Consider the following 21143-nt stretch of genomic DNA (forward strand, 5'->3'; position numbering starts at 1 on the left):
CCTTCCTTCCTTCCTTCCTTCCTTCCTTCCTTCCTTCTTTCCTTCCTTCCTTCCTTCCTTCCTTCCTTCCTTCCTTCCTTCCTTCCTTCCTTCCTTCCTTCCTTCCTTCCTTCCTTCCTTCCTTCCTCTTTTATGCTTTTTGTTTTGGCTAGGCAATGGGGTTAAGTGACTTGCCCAGGGTCACACAGCTAGTAAGTGTTATATGTCTGAGGTCAGATTTGAACTCAGATCCTCCTGATTCCAGGGCCGGTGCTCTGTCCACTGTGCCACCTAGCTGCCCCCCTTCCTCTTTTATGCAAAACACTTCCATATTAGTCATTTGGTACAAGAAGACTTGAGTAAAAGAAAAACAATGAAAGAAAGACAGTGAAAAATAGCATACTTCGGTCTGTTATTCAAACAGTATCAGTTGTTTCTCTGGGGGTAGATAGTATGTTTCATCATTAGTCCTTTGGGATTGTCTTCAGTTGCTTTTCTTTTCAATGATGGGTCTAGTCCGTTTCTGTCTTGTGAGAAAACTTTATTCAGTTATGGAAATTGTGAGAAAACTTTATTGCATTGTTTGAATCTAGCCCTGAGTGGCTAGAAAGCTGGACCACCTCTACCTGTTGCTCAGAGACCAATAACTAAGGACATAGATTTTGCTGACCAAAAACACCCAATCAGATCCAAAGGTTGATGCAAGAAGTTTCCTCACAATTATGTATCTCAGGCAACCCATATGTCTTGTCTGAAAACTGGTTCCATAGCGGTCAATCAATTATTGTTTACATGTTCCTTTGATTGAATACAGACACTTGGGGGGAGTGGGACACCTCTTTTTCTGATTTCAGGGAATTGTACCTGTTTGCTTTCCCCACTCCCAACTTGGAAAGTCTCTAATCTTTCCTCCAGTTAGAAATCTTTACCTAATTTTAACTTAACTTTTTAAGTTAATTATTTTCTTTTAATTAAAATTGACCTTATTTGGTTAATTGTTTTTAATACATAAAAAATCTATCTCACTCTATAGTCAGAGTCTTTGGACTGACTGAAGAATCTGTTTACCCATTTATTATGCCTGAGCTAATGAATTGTATAGTTTGGATTGTTTCTTCAGTTATTCAGTAACAGTTGTCAGGAAGCCATGTAGATGTTCCATAGTGGAAGGGACTGCCTTGGGGAGTCCTGATTCCTGCTCCTGCCCCACTCAAGGTTTCCAAACAAAGAGCTGTTTGGATTTGATATGTTGTAGAGGGGATTCTTTTTTCAGATTGAGGTTGAAATATATGGTATTTGAGATCTCTTCAGACTCTGAGAGTGTGACAATTAAATAGTGTTATGCCTCAGTTTCCTCTTTTGCTAAATGTAGACAATAATACTTTCTCTTTTCCTCTAAAGATTGTTGTGAAGGAAACATTTTTCAAAGCATAAAGTGCTACATAAATGTGAGTCGTTATTCAGTTAACTGTGAGGATGCTTGGTGCAGCACAGATACAGTCTTAGTTGTCAAATTTCCATCTCTAGAAGACTATTCCTATTATTTCTTTCTCTCCTCCCACCCCAACGCTTCCCTATTACTTTTGTATCTGAGCTCTATCTACACAATGTCAAGATAACTGGATAAAAAGTTTAAAAAAAAGCAATTGTGTTTTCAGCTAAAATAATTTAGATATTTGCACGTATCTGGGAGATTGAATGAAATTTTCATATTTCATCCAGATATTTGGCATTACATAGAAAGAGACTTCATTTTCACAATCATATTGCAATTATTTATTGGTCTTCCAAGTCACAAAAGGTTTTGTAGAAGTTTTGCCATTTTTGTAGCTGGCTGAGAATACTAACAGAAAAAGTATATGGGGATTACTGAAGGAAAAACTTGAATGTATGGTTTCATGCTAACATAAGTGTTACACGGGCAATGTTCTTTTGTAGTTATGCCTCCTCACTCCCCATTTTTAGTGCCTTCCTGAAAATGATGATACCGTAGTAGTGAATGGAATTCAATTTTAAAAAGAGGTTTTGTACATGAAATTTACAGAATGTTAATACCACTTTGCACACAGTGGGTGATCAATAAATGCTTGTTGGATGAATGAATGCCACTATGTAGTACTGATAGTATATAGGGTCACAGAAACCTAAATGCAACTATCATTAATATAAGGACTTGAGAAAGGACTTTAAAATATTGCCCAGATTCCTAAAAGTAACTGAATATGGAAGGTGTCCTAAAAGTCTCAATGTAGTTTTAAGCTTAGCTTTAGCAGTTTTGATAGCTTAAAACTGCACTAAAACATTTGGGACCCCCAGTACATGGGTAATAGGATTACATAGTAAGTATTTTATGAACATATGGCATTCTTTATTCTTCAGGAGACTAGTTACCGAGACAGTTTTTAAATGCACTGGCAGTACTAACATTTCTCATTGTAATTCCTTTCTATTTGTGTTTAAATATATATCTATTTTTTAACTCGAGTTATTTATAAATCTTGTTTCCTTGTAAAGCTTGGCTCTCAGGAAAAATAGCCCTTTTTGGCCTCTGTTTATAAGTACAATTCATAGGAATACTAGTAATGTCACGGTAATTGCACCCAGGTTTAATTAAGCAGACTTCTGGACATAATTATAAGCAACAATTTACTAAAAAATAGCTGTAACTATTTGTTTGATGCAATAGAAGGCAAGTGTAATTATTAAAATAACCTCTAGTGTGTTCCTAATGTCATTTTTCAGTTTTCCAGGAGCTAGTCACCAGTAGAGGCCTTTAATTAAGCACATACCTGTTGGAGATGCAATTCATAGTAACTCAGTTGACCAAACATTTGTGGTCACCAGTACTAGATACCTTATACCGATAAGGCTTTTGTCCTCTCATTTCTTAGGATTATGTCAATGGTTTATCCAGGGCTATTATTGCCTGCCTTTCCTTCTGAGGCCCACCTTTGAATTTGTTTCACTGCTGGATGACAGGAGATGAAAAATAAATGTATCTATAGGGAACGGTGTAAGTCCTGCTCAAGAAGCTCTTGGCCCTTTAGGAAGCCAGGAAAAGAAGAAGCTTGTGAGGGTGTGTTTTGAGGGTTTTTCTGGGATTTTGTGAGTGGGTCTCTTTGCAATGCTTTGTTTTAGGGCTTAGAATATCAATTTTTGTTGAGTTGTTTTAGTTGTGTCCGACTCTTTGTGACCCCATTTGGGATTTTCTTGGCAAAGATACTGGAGTGGTTTGCCATTTCCTTCTCCAGCTCATTTTGCAGATGAAGAACTGAGGCAAACAGGGTTACATGACTTGCCCTGGGTCAGACAGCTGGTAAGTGTCTGAGGCCAGATGTTAACTCAGGAAGATAGATCTTCCCAACTTCATGCCTGGCACTCTATTTGCTATGCCACCTAGCTGCCTAAAAAGCCTAAAGTTATTGAGTAAAATGACAGTTAAGGACTATATTCAAATTTTAATGATTGCTATTTTCCTTACCCATTGTAGATAAGCAAGATTTGGCTTTATTGGGATAATCTGTTGAGCTATACTTTTACAATCCTATAGTTTTCTAGATTTTTTTCCCATCAAAATTTTCTGCAATAGAAATAATATTACTGAAATATATAAAAATATATTCATTGAGATCCGATGCACATTAGTCAGTGCCCCAAAAAATGTTCTTGTTACTGTTTAACTCTTAGGTCTTCCATTTGCCCAGAATTTTGGTAAATTGTTGTTTCCTCCCCCTATCTTTAATGAAAAAAATTAGACTTTCTGCTGTTGGCCTTCAGAAGTAGTTAGGGAGTGCAACCGGACGCCTGCATAAAAGACTTGGTATCTGTGTTTCCACATCATGAAACATGCCAGCAAGCACACCAAGGCACAGAGCAAGTTGAGAACCATCTGGACGAGTAGGAAGAGTTTGAAAGTGCTGGTGATGCTGGTACAGTCACTGACATCCTGGTAAACAAAGGCCCTGCTGAGGGGGTCTGACGTGGGCATTCTGCACTGGCAGGAATCGAGGGTGTTTTTGCAGATCAGTTGTGTGAGCTGGGAGTAGTGATGGGCAGCAAAGGCCACAGCCAGCACACAGACAACCAGGCTTAGAGCACTCATCAGAAAGTAGAACAGCTGTAAGAGAGAAAGTGGGAAGGATGTCCAGTTAGACAAGGCAGTTCATCCTATAGACAAAGCACGAAGCTCATTCCCTCCTCCCAGAAGTTCTTGGAGAGTAGGAACTCAGTTTCCTCATCTGTAAAATGAAAGGGGTGAACTCGTTGGCCATTCCGTATGTCGCTCGGTCTTTTTTCATTTGTGTCCAACTGTTCATGACCCCCATTTTGGGGAGTTTTCTTGGCAAAGATACTGGAGTGGTTTGCCATTTCCTTCTCCAGCTCATTTTACAGATGAGAAAGCTGAGGTAAACAGGGTTGAGTGACTAGTAAGTGTCTGAGGCTGGATTTGAACTCACTAAGAGGAGTCTTCCTGACTCCATAGCGCTGTCTACTGTGCCACCTAGTTGTCTGGCTGTTCTATAGCCCTAGTCTACCTCTAAATCTATAATCTTGTAATGCCCTGGTGTCTCTGAAATAATGGTCTTCAGTACATAACAATGCTTCAGAAAAAGCTAAGTGTAGAGCTAATAGGATAACATAGGCATGGTCCTTTGCAAACCTTAAAGTGCTATTTCTTATAAATAATATATAAATAATAATTATTATGAATAATATTACAAATAAATGCTAGTTATTATTGTCTGTGACCTGGAATACATCTGCATTTGCTTGACAGAGGCTGGAGTGTTTCATGAATAGTGTTAATCTATGACAGGGCTGTTCACGTATGAATGCTGCAGTTGTTGTGATGGGCAAACATTAAATAAGCTGGCCACCCTGAAAGACAGATATTGTCTGTTTCAGGGGTAAAAACATCCTTCCAACCTCAAGAACCCCAGATATTAAGGCTGAAACAAGAGTAGGAAATACAGTAGTGGTTTCTGCAGGTCTAACAGAGCTTCAGCCAAAAGTAATAGTACTGAGGCCACTAGCTCCACATCAATGAAACTAGGCTTGGTTTAGTACATGATTCTAGTGGACATGCTTAATTTATGTCTGCCCCAGCACCTCTGGGGCTTCATTCCAATAGAATTCCCAATTCTGGGAATACAAAAGATTAATGAGCAAACATTCTACAGCCACTAAAAATCTGAAAACCATGAGCCTAGACAGAAGAATGCTGGCCCTTGAATTGGAAAAAACAAAACAAAACAGAACAAACAATTAGACCTGAGTCCTAGTTTTGGCCCTGAAGCATTATGGAAATTTAAGGGGAAGCAGCAGCGATGGTGAGGCATAAGGAAATCCCATTCCTGATAATTATACAAACTATTACAGGAGTGGGCAATCTGCAGCCTCAGGGCCACATGTGGCTCTCCAGGTTCTCAAGTGTGGCCCTTTGAATCCAAACTTGGGTAGAGTCTAACTCTAACCCTAACCCTAACCCTCTGACTCTAACCTAAACTTGAATTCACCCAAAGGGCCCCACTTGAGAACCTAGAGGGCCACAGAGATTCCTTATCCTTGAATTATGTGATCTTGGGCAAATTACATATGCTTTTGTAGCCTTATTTTCCTCTTCTGTAAAAGAGGTGGGAGGTTTGAACTATTTGATGTCTAGTGTCTAGTTCACTTCTAGACTCTATTATCTGAACCATTCATTCACTTAGCCTAGGCCTAGCTTGGGGGGCTCTATATCATATCAAAAATCTAGATCAAAATTTTGACCAACTAGGTGGCAACAACAATAAACAACAATTTTTTTGTTGTTTTGGGTGGCTGGACTCACATACTGTAACACTTCATTCACTTCTCCCACCTCCCTTATAATAAATGATGCATTCTGGGACAGCATCTAGGAAAACTGAAATTGAAGTAAAAGTGCAGCTGGGATGGAGCTAACCCCCAGTTCCTGCTCAGTTTGCCCTGGTGGGTTTGTATTTGCATCTGTACTACCTCCTCTACTGGTTAGTACTATCCATTAGCTAATCAGGTTACAGACCTGAGTGTGTGGGTTTTGAGGAATAGGAGGGTGGGGATACGGGAGGGACTGATATTTTCAGATTCCAGTTTGGTGGTCTTAGTGGGGCTGAAAAACACAGGAGTTACTATATTCATCTGAGGCCAAAACTGAATATTTGAGGGCATCTTAATGATCACAGTATCACCATCTATAATGTTTAATTTTCAAAACACTTTGAGGTTGTCATCTGCCCAAGTTACCTCTTCCATAAAATAGCCTGCTAAACATTCTTTTTGTTTCTTCAAGATGAATGAAGACTATTTACACTTAGAGATATATATTAGAGAAATACAAAGTGGTTGATGCTAAGGTGCTAAAAGGCAAAATATTGCTTTTATGATATCAGGCTGAAAACATCAGGTTGCTTCAGCCCTATGAATTCTTGACATTAAGCATATAAATAATTATGCTGCCTACATGTGGGTATGAATGTTGCCCATATGTTGCCCATATGTTGCCAAGATTAGCAATTAAGATTCAGATCAGATAACTAACTTCTCACCTTGTCCTCCTATGCTTCCTGGTGGGGTAAAAGGAATCATAGAACTGGGGCTATCATGGGGAGAATGACCACCTTGGGCAGCCATCCCCACAGTGCCCTACAGCCACTTCCTAGTGGAGTTAGATAGAAGGTGCCACTTACCTGGCCTGGGGACCCTTTACCATTCATGATAGCTAGAATCAAGAGTGTGAGATCAACAAGAAGATAGTTAACTAATGGCCCTTTAGCTTCCAACCACTCACGACAGTGAATATAGTTTTAGGCTTTTTCCCAGTCACCATCCTCTTCAGCCCTGCCCTCTCAGAAATTTACACTGTTGTAATGCAGTGGATATGTCACTGGATTTAGATTCAGAGGTTCAAATGTCACACACTGTTACTGTGCTTGTGACCTTGAGCAAGTTACTGGACTTTTTGGGCCTCTGTTTCCTCATCTGTAAAATGAAAGGGTTGGAAAAGATAACCTCTAAGTCTCTTTCAAGTCTAAATCCACAATCCTTGGTATATGGTCCTTCTAGATTCTTTCTATCTTCTTATGCTCACCAAAGCCTATATTTCTCCTGAAGATAACATGTCCTGTCCCAAGTCTAGCTATTCATTCTTTCACGTTTGTTAACATGAAGGTTGGGAAGAGGAGCTCACATACTCCTTGTTCCCCTTTTCACTTTCAGACCCTCCCTCATCCATTAGCATTCAGCAACTACTTCTCTTCCTTTAAAGGTCATTCCACAATCCAACATATTCTTGTTGTCTGGATCACTCTTCTAACTCCCAATGAGTTCTATAACTGGCTTTTAGTCTTCTTCTGACTCCAACTACCACTTCCTTCAAATACTCTGGACTTTCAGTTCCTCGACTTTCTCAATACCCTCAACCTTTATTTCCAATCTACCTCAATCACATACACAAGAGTAACATCTGAGATCATAGCCAAAAAACAAAACAAAAACCAAAAACTAACCAAAAACCAAAACTCTGGATTTGCCCCAGGTGCCAGAATTCCTATGTGTGTCTCTGGCCAACTTCTTCCCAACCATTTTCATTTTCAACACTTGGTTGTAGCTTAAATAGCAAAAATTATACTTTCCCCCCATTCCCCTGCCTTAGGCATAAGACCTCTTAAAATGTACATCTGGACCATATCCTGCAGCAATTTATAATAATTATCCCTAGTGCCCAATCTGCAAGTAATTCAGGGTTTTTACACATATTATTTTCTTATAATAATCCCAATATACATCTGTGGTAGGAAGGAAACAGGCACAGTCTCCTTTTTTTAATGAAGACATTTTAACTCAGAGAGGTTAAGATTAAGTTCACACAGTGTGTAGAAATAGCATCTGGCTCTCAATATCATTGCTGTACCACATTGTCTTTGTTTTTTCAAGTGTTTATGAGACGTGAAGTAACTGTACATATTTCATTTACAGATGTGATATGAAATAATGTGGTTACATAAAATCACTGATTGCTTAATTTGTAGTAAATTTCCTCAGTCTGCCATGTGCTATAAAACACTTAAAAACTAATTTATTTATGTCCATGAATGTTGCATATATTGAATCTGATTCTTATACGTCAAAATTTGAATTCATGTAGGAGTCACAGCAACAAGTTTTTAAAATAAAAAATATTTAGTTAATCAAAATAAGCCTGTGGCCTGTATTCCTTAGTGTTACAACATTTATCTTTAGACTAGACAGCGACAAGCTTCTGAGTTAAAATCTGCAATTTTAAACCAAGCCTCTTGTTTTACCTACACAACATGAATGAACTGTCAATAAAAGTGTTTGTGATGACCTTGGAAAGCCAGGCAAATATATCTTGATAAAATCTAAACTCAGGACATATTTGTCTTGCAACTGTTAAGAAACATCAATCTTTCAATTGACATGTCAGCTGAGTGGGGGTTGGGGGAGGAGATGTGGAGGGAGGAAGAGCAAGGCCTGTTGGAGAATTGTGGCCTCTCCCCTCCTACTGCGATAAAGGAATTTTAGAATGTACATCTCTGTTTAGAAGCCACAGCTCCCCCTGAATTTAATTAGACCCTGACTGCAGCTTTACAATGAGGGTGACCTCAGGATAAGGGTGGTACTGTTTAAATTTAATTACCTCCCCCTCTGGCTGGGATAGTAAAGGGACTTCCTTTAAACCATACCTGAAGATTCATCCTCAGCCAGTGCAGAGCTACCAAAATATCTCCCAAATGTGGGCACAAGGTAATTTGCTCATAAATACCCTCCTGAGGAATTTGCCGGGAATGTGCCTGCAAGCCACATGAAAATGGATGCATTTCTTAAAACTAAGGGAGGAGTCCAGAGAGAATAATGCCTGGAAGCTCAAGGCAGGGCTGACATCAGCAGACAAATCCCATGACAGCCCCAGAGGCAGCTTGGCAAAGGGCAGACCTGGTGTGGAAAGGCTGCCAAGGAGCCAAAATGTACTTCCTGGAAGAGACTTTTTTCCCCAAAATTTGAGAGAAAGAGGGAGCCCAAAGACAATCACAAAAAAAAATGAAGAGAGTGAAGTGGGGAGAGGAAAATGATAAATTCCAATTGAGTGTCACAAGCAGTCAACCACCCCAAAGGATGGCTATTTGGAATAGATGGGAAGAAAAATTTTCAAACTATTCCAGACCAGTCTGCTCTGCTTGTGACATTACAGATATCAGATGTCGTGGGAAGAAAGATGCCCTTTGTTACCTATAGCCTCTATACCACAGAAGTACAGGCACGAAAGAAGCCATCTGGGATTTGCTGGACTTCTTCAAACTTGGGGGTTTCCTCTATTTTATTTTAAACCTAAAGCGAATTACAGTGTGCATTTTAGACAACTGGCAAAGAGTGTCACAGAAAGTCACATTGAGGAGTGGAGAAATGCAGCCTCAGTATTTGTCAATGCCTGTCGAAAGTGAAAAATGTGAGCTAACGAGTTCTTCCTAGTGTGGAATTCTCCACCTGGCTGACACTGGAGGACTTGCCCCGTCCCTCACTTTTTACTTTCAAATACTGCACAAATGTCAGGATGGTTCTGCTAGTATTTCTGCCCTCTCCTGGGGTCATGGTGAGAACATTTAAAGTCCATTGTGATACTAGCCTGTCATGTATGCCTAGGTGAAGTGGGCACCTATAAATTGACAGGTTCATCTATTGAGTTGGCCTACTAGACCCTGCACAAGGCCTTTGTTGAAACTGATTTCAGCCCATTTCAATAAGCTACTCTGGAGTGGTGGTTCTCAAACCTTTCCATAGAAAAAAGACCAAGGTCACCCACTGCATCTGGGGCCATCTCCAGCTGTCCTGATTTATATCTCGCTGTTGGACCCAAATGGCTCCAGAGGAGAGAGAGAAGCTGGTGACTTTTCACAGCCCTCCTTCACTTAATTCATTTGCATGTCATGGCATCACCTCCCTGATGTCAAGATCCTCTTTGAGAATGAAGGGCAAACAACAACAACAACAACATAGATAGATTGCAAGGGATCTCTGAACTTGTATGGGAAAAAAATCACATCTTTATTTTCACTTACCTCTAACTTAAATTTAAAGTAAATCCTCAAATGTCAAACCATGGAGACCAGGGGTGTGGAACTTGTGGTCTCCAGGCCACATGTGGCCTTCTAGGTCCTTAAGTATAGCCCTTTGACTGAATCCAGACTTCACAGAACAAATCCTTTTACTAAAGGGATTCTGTAAAACACAGAGCCTGATAAATCCCTTTAGTAAAAGGATTTGTTCTGTAAAACTTGGATGTAGTCAAAAGGCCACACCTAAGGACCTAGAAAGGCACATGTGGCTTGGAGGCCACAGGTTCCCCAACCCTGGAAATCATAGATTCGTGATGTTTTTAGTGTCATAGACCTTTCTGGCTATCTGGTGAAGCCTATGGATCCCTTCTTAGTGTAACATTTTTAAATAGTTGAGGAAATGTTTAATTTAAGTTAGAGGTTAGTGAAAATAAAGATGTGATTTTTTTCCATCCAAATTTTTTTTTCCATCCATAGATCCCTTGCAATCTATCTACACCCTAAGTTAAAGATTCCTAGTATAGAGCGAAAGTAAAATTTAAAAATCTAGGCATGACAGTTCATTGTCTTTCATCTCCCATGATCAATTGTAATCTGTTTAAATATATATATTAGTACATTTGTTTTCTCAAATTCTGACATTTTCAAATTAGTCATTTATGACTTTTTTTGACTTTAAAAATACATAGCATATTTATATCTGTTTTTCTTAGAGCAGAAGAATGAACAGTATGACAGGAGAAAAAAACCAACAGTACAAGAAACCTTTGTGTTCTCTACTGCTAAAGCAGTGGAGGAAATGTAGGAATTTGATTTTCCTTTCTTTGAACACTATGTATCTGTTCCCTTAAGCCCTTTAAAAGGGTGTGTCTACATCACCCTTTGGAATAGATTCTACTATGCAATGGAAATGCCAAGGACTTGATTCTGCTCCAATCAAATACACTGTCCATAGCAGAGGAAAAGTATACTCAGCTAATGAAAACACATCTGGCTGCTAAATCTTGCATGTTCCTCTTCTCATCCCCTTTTGGGATAAGCTACTGTAAATGTACACAATGTGCTTTTTACAAAAAAAAATTCCACGAGCCCTCTCATAAGAGGAGATTCGTGTGATTCTTCCTTTTAACAAGTACATATAGAAAGGTATATAATATATATTTGTGTGTATATATGTACATATGTGTGTATATATGTGTGTGTATACACACACATACGTGTATATGTGTGTGTGTATGTGTATATATGTATATATGGTAATAAGAAACTCAGCAAAGGTTTTTGATCAGCCCAGTGTTGTTGGACCAGTGTTATAAAGCCTGTGGTATCTTTTGTTTTAACATGCATCACCTTCATTTCTGAATATATCTTTCCTTGGATCCAGTGAGCTATCCCTTGTCACAAAGTACTTAAGAAAAGCAGTTCCACAACATTAGACAACATTAGCCATATCTGACAATGTGTGCAATATTCCACACCCATAGTCCACTTCTGGTAAGAAAAAAGGAAGGTACATCAGCAGTTCTCTTAGTGAGACTAATTGCTTCATACCAATCTAACTGCTGGAAATTACTAATAACTTTTTAATCCAGCCTGAGATTTTTTTTGGGGGGGGGGAGTCTTTTTTTTCCCAGTTCTTGCTTTGGGTGTGTTGATTGATTGATTGATTGGGTAGCCAGTCTTAACCTGTTGGAGAGTGGATCTGCATGTAATTGTGCTCTCCCAAAGCATTTCTTTAGCTGGCTGGCTGCTGGAAAATGCAATTTGTGGCTGGTCTTTTGCTGTATAGGAAGCCACTCATGTGCTTCCTTCTGAGCAATGTTATGAGAGGAAAAAACAACCACGACTTACTTTCATAGCAAACTGGATGCATGTCCGTTCATCAACTTGATATGAGACACAGAGCATAAACAAACCAAGATAGGACACCACGCAAACCTGCAATGAAGTACATAGAAAAGGAACACTGTCAAGATAAGTCATGTATCCTAATGACATATGTCCAGTTGTTTTTCACTGGCAACATCTTTATAATGGAACTATTTGTTTCATTTAATGACCTGTACTTGTGCTTTTTCCTTCACCTTGACTTGGGGAAACTTGTTTAGAAACAAAGTAAAATCAACCTCAAAGGGGGATGTGGTTGTACTGGAGTTGGAGTCAGTGACCTCTGGATTCAAATCCTGCTTTAGACATTAATTAGCTGTATGACCCTGGGAAAATACCTTAACCTTTCTATGCCTCAGTTTCCTCATTTATAAAATGAGGGAGTTGGCCTCAATGATCTTTGAGGTTCCTTTCAGCGATCCTATGATGTATAAACATTTAGCAGTTCTTTCCATTGCACTTTGGAGACCTTTAAATTTACAAAGATAATACATCTATCCACGTGAGATTTTGTAAAGCTTAAGAATCATAGCTGTCTTAATGATTGAATCCAGGACTTGAACCCAGGAATTCCTGGCTCTAAGGCTAACTCCCTGTCTTCAACACCACATTTCACTTCTCTCTACCCTGCCAAAAAGCATTTATGAAAGCTAGTTTTATAATAGAAAAAATAAACAATAGAACTGCCTTCTGTGACAAATGTGCTACTAGAAGAAAGATTTTGGGTGAGTCGTCTACAGTCATCTAGCAAGTCATTCAGCATCTCAGTTAATAATACTCAGGATTCCTCATGCCTGAGGCTATTTTCAAACCTAAACCATAATTCCTATTAGGTTAACAGTTCTGTTAAAAAGCTTCCCAAAGTATAAACCAATGTGACATTTTTAAGGGAATGCAAATTTCCTTCTTTCCCTTCATTACATTTTTGGTAGGTGCTCTAATCTTTGAAATTAATGCATATGATCAGCTTGAAAAAAAAATGTGAGTTGAGCTTTCTACTAGTTCATGAATCCAAATGCCAAATGTTCTCTGTATCCCAAAATCTTTCCAAAGTTTTTGCATCATTAGTATTGGTTGCATGATTTAATAGTAATTATTTAGTAAATAGCAAATAGTATTTATTTAGTAAATAGTAAAAGTTAGTAGTAATTCCAAATTGGAATGGACCAGAAAGCTCTGTACAGGAAACAAAGCGGTAAGATCTTGGACAGACAGCAGTTCTCTAGCTGACTGAAAGCTATACAAGGTAATGATGCCTAAGTTATATATGTTGATGATGAACTAAGGTATGGCTGCCATTTACAAGTCATTCATGGATTTTTTTAGTGAATATTTTAGGGCTAAATCTGATGAGGTCTAAGGATTTACAGATACCATAACACTGGATGATAAGTACCTATTTGAGTTTGTTTCAGTGCTACCTCAGAGAGCAGTAAAGGATGATGAAAGACCCCTCACTCATATCACGTAAGGGTTGACTGAAAGAACTGGAGGTCCTTATATTGAATGGAAGAAGCTCTGAGGAGATAAGATAGCCATCTTCAAATAATTGAAGGGTTCTTATGTACAAGAACTATTTGACTTCTTCTCCTTGGCCCTGGAGGACATAACTAAGAATAGTGCATGGATATTGGAAAGAGGAAAATTTTAGCCTGGTAGAAGAAAAAAACTTAGGAATTGTTAGAGCTGTACTGAAATGAAATGGTCTGCTGTTTCTATGAAATAGTAGGATCCCCTTTACTAAAAGTCTTCAAGGAAAAGTTGGTTTGATCACTTTTAACCTTCAGTATGTTGTAGGTGATCTTCTTCAGGAGTGAGTAAAACTCAATGGCTTCTGAGGCCCCTTCAAATTGGAACATTCGATAATGTTGTGGCGTCAGGCTCTTTTAAGGCATTTATTAGGAATGGTTCTGTTCCTAATGAAAATCTAGATGTTAGTATCTTGGCCATACAGTAGCATTCTCTCCCATAAAATAAATTTCTGCAGCCCATGGTTTTCAATGCTGATAGTAGTTCACATTTTAGTAATCAGTATAATTGGCAACACCTTATGAATCTGATTTTTTTTTTTTGTACCTCCACCTGAACAAATCTTTCTATTACATAATCCTCTGTAGCTTTGTTTATAATTGATTTTCTTATCACTCAAAAGAAACTTTATGTGAACATGTCTCTGCCTTCTACAATATTCCAAAAAACTTCATTCGAAACTTCTATAGGAGGTCAAATTTTATTCCAGAAATGACGTTTATACAATGCATCTTATACTGATTACCTTCTAAACTCAGTGTTTAATTCAGAAATCACACGGAATGGAAATTACCCCTGAAAAATCTTTTATGTCCTTCATGAAGTATCTTTTAACTGTTGTAGTTGCAAAGGGACTAGGGATTCCTTAAAAAAAAATAAGTCGGGGGGCAGCTAGGTGGTACAGTGGATAGAGCACTGGCCCTGAAGTCAAGAGGACCAGAGTTCAAATCTAGCCTCAGACCAAACACTTGACACTAGCTGTGTGACTCTGGGCAAGTTGCTTAACCCCAATTGCCTAAATAATAATAAATAATAACAATAAGTCTGTATTAGAGATCAGAGAGATCTGCAAACAATTGAATGTAAATTTTATTTTCACATTTCATATAAGCTATTGATCAGTAAAGAAGAAACTAGGACTTCTATTAAAGAAAAAAAGAGAACAAAAATAGGTAGAGAACAGGTAGCAGGAAAACTGATGGTGAGGGAGAAAATATACTTGAAAGGACTTCATACCTAATTGTAATGATATTAGGGAGTGATCACAGCCCCTCATAACCTGCTTCACCTGCTTTCCTGCTTCACCATGACTCAAGAGAAGACAGAAGGAAGTCAAAGAGAACACACCAGAGGCCAACTTGCTAACCAGCAGTGCTAGAAAGGCCAAGTTAGACCAATCAATAGATCCACTAATTAAGAGCAATCAGTAGCTCTAAAAAGAATGAACAGATTGTAGATGTGTTGAAGAGGAGATTCTAGAATCATACTACATTTAGGGAGATGTTCTAACTCTGTAACTGAAGGAATAATAAATTTGCCTTCCCATGTTACACTCATTGTGTAGCATACGCATTTGAGTGGAAAGGCAGTTTCTTTCTCTTTCTCTCTCTCTCTCTCTCTCTCTCTCTCTCACACACACACACACACACACACACACACACACACACACACACACACACACACACACACACACACTGTCTCTCCTGCTCTCTCATAATTGAATTCATAGAAATCAAATATATACAAATACAATGCCATCGTATTATATATGTTGACTAATACAAAAATTATGAAATTTAGTAACTTTTCCTGTCACTTCAGATTCATTCTAGAATGAAGATAGTTTATCACCAGATAAACTCATTACCAGGAAACTTATCATCACAGAGGCTGCTTCAGCTTTGCTACTCATGCTTCATCAATATCCTCAGTTGTTTCTGCCTCTCTGATTAGAGGACCAAAAGCGGTGCAAAAAAAATTCCCCCATAATCTCCATTTAAAGGGGGCTCATAAGCCCAGGCATCTCTTCATTTGCTGCCTGCTATTCTACTTGGCTTCAACTCCATCATCATCTTCATTTTGCCCCATATACTAGGTACCCTCTGGCACTCCCCACATACCTTTTGGACTTCTTTTTGCATCTTCTTCCATTAAATTGTAAGCTCCTTGAGAACAGTGGCTGTCAATCTTTTTCTTATTTGTATACCCAGAACTTAACACAGTGACTGATACATAGTAGGTACTTAATAAATATTTATTGTACAGTATCATTCATTCATTCAACATTTATTATATTTCTACTGTGCTTCTATGAAGCACTGCACTAGGAACTCAGTGAAATTAAAATATATATGACTTGATTCACCTTCTTGGAGTTCACAGCTAGTGGAAATATACACAAATAAATACAAAGTAGTGTGGAGTGTGATAAGAGAGTAACAGAGGCAGCTGGGAGTGACATGGAGGAGGTATTTCATGAATAAGATTTTATTACTATTATTCATTTCATTCATTTCAATATATTATTATTATTCATTTCATGAATAAGATTTTAAGAAAACAGATCAGGCAGGAGGAATAGAATTCTAGGTATCAGCATATCCTAAGCAAATGTTTGGAGGTAGGGGAGAACAGGGCAAGCTTGTGGAGTGGTGAATTTGGCAGAATCCTAGGCATGATATGAGAGATGTCTGGAAAGATGAATTGGAGTCAGACCAAAGAGGGTTGTGAAAATAATCTAAGGAGTTTTGCCTTTATTTGGTTTGCAGTTGAGAGCAACTCAAGTTTTTTGAGCAGAGGAGTAACATAATTGAAGCTATGAATAAAGATTACAATGGTAGATTGGAGGGGAAAATGGAGAAAGGGAGACCACAGCAGTCCAGGTGAGAGGTAATTAGTGACTAAAATAAGATGTATATGAAGGTAATGTAAATTAGGGAAGTACTTCCAGAGATAGTGAGGAGATAGGCTATGACTTAAATTGAGGAGCAATGGTAAAAGAGGAGTCAAAGATGTCTATGAGGTGTCAAGCACGAGTGGTACTTGATAAACGTAGGAAAGTCAGCAACAGCAGAAGGTTTTGGGGAGAAGATGATGAGTTCAGTTTGGTCTATTTTGAACTACAACTCCTAGAAGAACATTTAGGTGAAGCTGTTCAGCAGGTAGAAGAAAGTGCTGGTCTAGAATTCAGTTGAGAGATGACATTTTAAAAGTTTGAGAGATGTAGTTTCTGAGTAATTAGTCATTTAATTAATAAAAGGATCAATGACACTCTCAAATGCCAAAGACCCTTCATTGAACCCACTCAATGCTTGTATGCCCTTAGAAGGATGGGTGTTCCCAAGAGTGACAATCAGTTCTGGTTGATTAACAAGTAATAAGAAAGAATGAATATTATAACAAGAAGTGGGCTTATTTCAATGAGGGCCTTGGGGTACATGACACTGAATACCCAAATCTTGGTCAAAGAGATTACTCAATTTCCATATCATCCATCTGATAAAAGGTGAATCCACATTTTCCCAGACCACTCTGAGTAAACACAGTGAGCAAGAATCCACTCATTCACCTAAACTTAGAATTTCTTTACTGTCTTTGATTAGATCTTAGATTGGGTTAAGTCTATGCCTAAGATTTCCAACACTAGTTGATTTCTGGAAGAGGAAGTAAAAAAGGAGAACAACCTTGGTCCTAATTCAATAATTAGTTATTAGCATATGAAAGAAATAATAATTTCTCTCATTAGGGATGAATATTCAGAGTCATCTAACTCTGTTTGCCTTAATTTTCTCATCTGTAAAATGAGCTGGAGAAGGAAATGGCAAACTATGCCAGTATATTTGCCAAGAAAACCCCAAATGGGGTTACAAAGAACCAGACATGACTGAAAATGACTGAACAATAACAACAACAAACATAGACATGGGAGTTAATGAATAAATTAATGGAGAAATTGGGAAAGGATGGAATTAGAAAATGTGGAAGGATAAGTGATAGCAAGAAAGAAGGCCAATTTTTCTTCTAAGACAAAAGAAAAGAGTAAAAAGAAGTTTTTAGATTTATGGATGGATGGGTTGGGGAGACATTAGAAAGCTTACCTCAGATTCCTTCCATCCTTGTAGTAAAGTAGGCAGTGAATGAGAGGGATTTTGTTGGGGAGATTAGGAAGGGCTTGGAACTTTCACTGTAGGGAGTATGATAGAGAATCAATAAAAGATGAAAGACTTTGTTGGATAGCAGTTTGGGCTCAGATGAATTAAATTGCAACTATATGAAGTGAAGGCATCTTCAACATGGCTTCAACCCTTGTGAAGTTAGAAATAAAAACAGAAAAAGTGAATAATAGGGGTTGACAAAGTAAGTCCAACAAAGGTCTTGAGTGAAGGGAGGAGATTTTCTAAAATGCCAACCATGAAATAGTTCACTATGAGATATATGCTAGGGAAGGAGGCCAAGGAAGTCAAAAGAGTTTTAACATGCTATGATACTATACTGAAATAAGGTCTCACTTCCCTGGTTCAAACTGATAGTTGAAAATAGGAGAGCTTAAGTGACTATACATTTCAATGAAAGTAAAGAGCAAATTGAGTTGAAGTGAAGGCATGTGGTGGGTGGAAGAATATACACTTTGTGTCTAGGAGAGAATTTTAGGGATTGATATTTTGGAGATAGAGATCTTCAAAGAGTTGGGTCTGGCATATAGTAAGTGCTTAAATACTTGCTGACTAACTAGGGAGCTAAAATAAAGTAGAATTGGATGGTACTAGACCTGAGAGCATAAGAGACCTGGGATAACAAGATGTTAGATGGGTCACTGAAGTAGATGTTGAAATTGCCAAGAATCATATTAGAAGATTAAGTGGAAAGAATTAATAGTGAGATACTGGAAGTTATTAAGGAATTTGAAGGACTGGCATGGGGACCTGTAGGCTGAATAATGGTAAAGATGGAGAAATGGTGATAATAGACAGATAATGAAGGATTTTTTTTTTAAAAGAGAGGTTGTCAAATGATAAAGATGAAGTAATGATCCGGAAGAGTCAGTGGGGGGCCAGGCTCATGCCAACTCCTCCTCCTCTCCTTGTGAGCTGAGTAAGTGGACTGATAAAAAGAGCAGCCTTTACGGGAGAGTTCAGAACCATTAGTGATAGTGCCACCATGGGAAGCTGGGTTTGATTTGATTTAGAGCCAGGTGAAAGAAGCATTTGTGGAAAAGGTCAAGGCTATAGACAAGTTTTCTTACAATAGAATGGATATTCCACAGGACCCTATGGAAGCCAAGAAGAAAAAAAAAAAGAGGGAAGACAGAATTGACCAGAGAAGGTTTAAGGCTGAGCTATAAAGAGACATGACTGAACAACAACAAAATATTGAGACAATAATAAAGGCATACTTTATTATCGAACTCTTTATTGCTTCAAGTGTAAGCATTTTTTGAGTAGTATTTATATTACCACCTATTTGGAAATGGGAATGGTTTTCTGGCCACAGGGAAGAAACCAGATTTCAGGTGCCAGACTAAGCATTTCACATCCCAAGCTGGCAAGACACGAGTGCCAGGAAGACGTGGTCTCTTGACCTCCCAGGAGGGGAAGGAAAGACCCCTTTTTAATCAGCAATGAGACCTGCCAAGCCGATGTCCATCAGCCTTCCTAGAGTTTAGGTCAGTGCTCCTATTAGATATAGTTAGGTGAGGCCTCTGGAACCAGAACAAAGTAGTTATGTGATGCTTTCAAGGAGTCATGTGTTTGACCAGAAACCAGGACCTGGGGACAAGCAGTTGGTATCATAAAGCATGAAATTAAATAAGAAATATGTTGCATTAAGAAGCATAAGACTGAAAAACCCTATACATAACATATATATGATTGAATTAATGCAGTGATAAGAAATTCAGCTTATAAGTGATGTCTGGTGCTTTTATGCTTTTTAACAAAGAAGGTTATATAACATTTAAAATCCATTCTATCTGATGAAGTTGATTAATGATATATTAATGGACTGAAAATGACTTGTTACTGATGTGGGAGTCATTTCTGAATCTGCTGTCAATGCATGGCCAGACCACTCACTTCTTTTTAAATTTTTTTTAAATCTTATTTTTTATTTAAAAATTATTATTTTCTTTTTTGTAATCAAATTTTCATATTTAAAAATTTTTCCCACTGACTTCTTAAAGCAAAGATCAAAATTAGTACAAAGCTGGAAGAAAGAATGAAAATGAGAAAAAGATAGGGTGTACAATTGAAACAATTAATTCTGGTCCATTTAAAGATATTGATAATGAAGGATAGCTAATCATCACCATAGCTACTTTGTTTCTGTTACTATTAATATAGAAGCACCGGACCACCCGCGATTCTGGAGAGAGTAGAGTATGCAAAGAATCACACAACTTTTTTATAGACTGATGATCAAGTTTAACAATTTTGGTATTCTAGAAAAGAGGTCCTTGTCCAATTACCCGTAAAGGAACAGGATCATGTCAGTCTTAACATGTTTGCTATAAATAAAACCCCCAAAAGGAAGTTGTTGCTAAATGGAAGGATAGTTCACAGGTACTGCTTGGAGAGTCAAATACAGGAATTGGTGGGGTTGCTTTTATTGTGCATCCAAGGGACAAAAGAAACATCATTTCATGACATATTTATTCATCTTGTTTCGCGGTGCTCATGAAAAGAATTGGGAAAAAAACCACGTGAAGATGATCGACATTTATTTACCAAAATCTGTTTCAAAATATGCAGAGGTAGAGAAAGTCCATGAAGAGCACAATAAGACCCTCCGAATTAAATTAATAAGTACGTTGATACTTGATGATTTCAATGCAAAGGGGAATAAGTGAGAATATGGTTCAGAAATAAGAAAAGACATTGGTCCATGACTTGTGGACTACACAGAAACTTCCTACTTTTATATGATGAATATTTTTAAAGAAAAGAATCAGTAGGTATTGGAACTGACAAGCACTGAATAACATCACAAAAATGAAATTTATTATATTTTCCCACATGGGAAATAACTCATTACTAATTTAGGAGTTATCCATGAATCAGCTGTGCACCACCAACTAGAGAGCAAAGATCAAAATTAGAATAAAGGTAGTGAAAAGGATAAAAATTTTAAACAAGGACACATCTTAAATAGTTGAATTCTAATATATTCAAGCAAGCAATTAATAATGAAAATAGGCAACAAAAGAAAGAAAAATATTGTTGTCAATTATAATAATGTTATAAATTATTTTAAGTTATTTAAATCAATTGCCAGGAAAAGGAGACTATAAAAATAAACTAAAAAGAACCTCAGTCAGAAAAGATTTCATTTACTTGCCTAGCTTAGAGAGATAAGAGCCTAGTGGTTTAGCCTATAAACGTGTTTGTAAAAATCTTACAGAGAAGAATAATGAAAGATTATAAGCAATGTTACTACGTAAAAAGAAGCAGTGATAAGTAAAACTTGTTTAAAGAAAACTTGGCAAGAGGCCCAACTAAGTAAAATCATTCTGAAGGCAATTAAAGAAGAAAATAATAAGATAATAAACAAAAGGAAAATGGAAATGCAAACACTTTAAAATTGTGTTCATCATCAGGGAAAATAGAACCACACATGAAATCTAATGTAATAGTCTCAGATTACTTAAGCAAAGATGGAGAA

General features: G+C 37.8%; 1 protein-coding gene across 1 annotated transcript in view; it reads right to left on the reverse strand.

The window, feature by feature from the left end:
• Positions 1-1740: 1740 nt before the first annotated feature.
• SSPN (sarcospan) overlaps positions 1741-21143 on the reverse strand; it is a 47391-nt gene continuing 27988 nt past the window's right edge. The window contains exons 2-3 of the mRNA XM_020965118.2: positions 11922-12008; positions 1741-4096 (exon numbers count right to left, since the gene is read on the reverse strand). Of these exons, the coding sequence (XP_020820777.1) occupies positions 3731-4096; positions 11922-12008 (453 nt within the window). The 3' untranslated portion in view covers positions 1741-3730. The remainder of the gene's footprint in view (positions 4097-11921; positions 12009-21143) is intronic.

The sequence above is a fragment of the Phascolarctos cinereus genome, unplaced genomic scaffold (assembly GCF_003287225.1).
Source record: "Phascolarctos cinereus isolate Bilbo 61053 unplaced genomic scaffold, phaCin_HiC Scaffold_1;HRSCAF=81, whole genome shotgun sequence".
NCBI lineage: Eukaryota > Metazoa > Chordata > Mammalia > Diprotodontia > Phascolarctidae > Phascolarctos > Phascolarctos cinereus.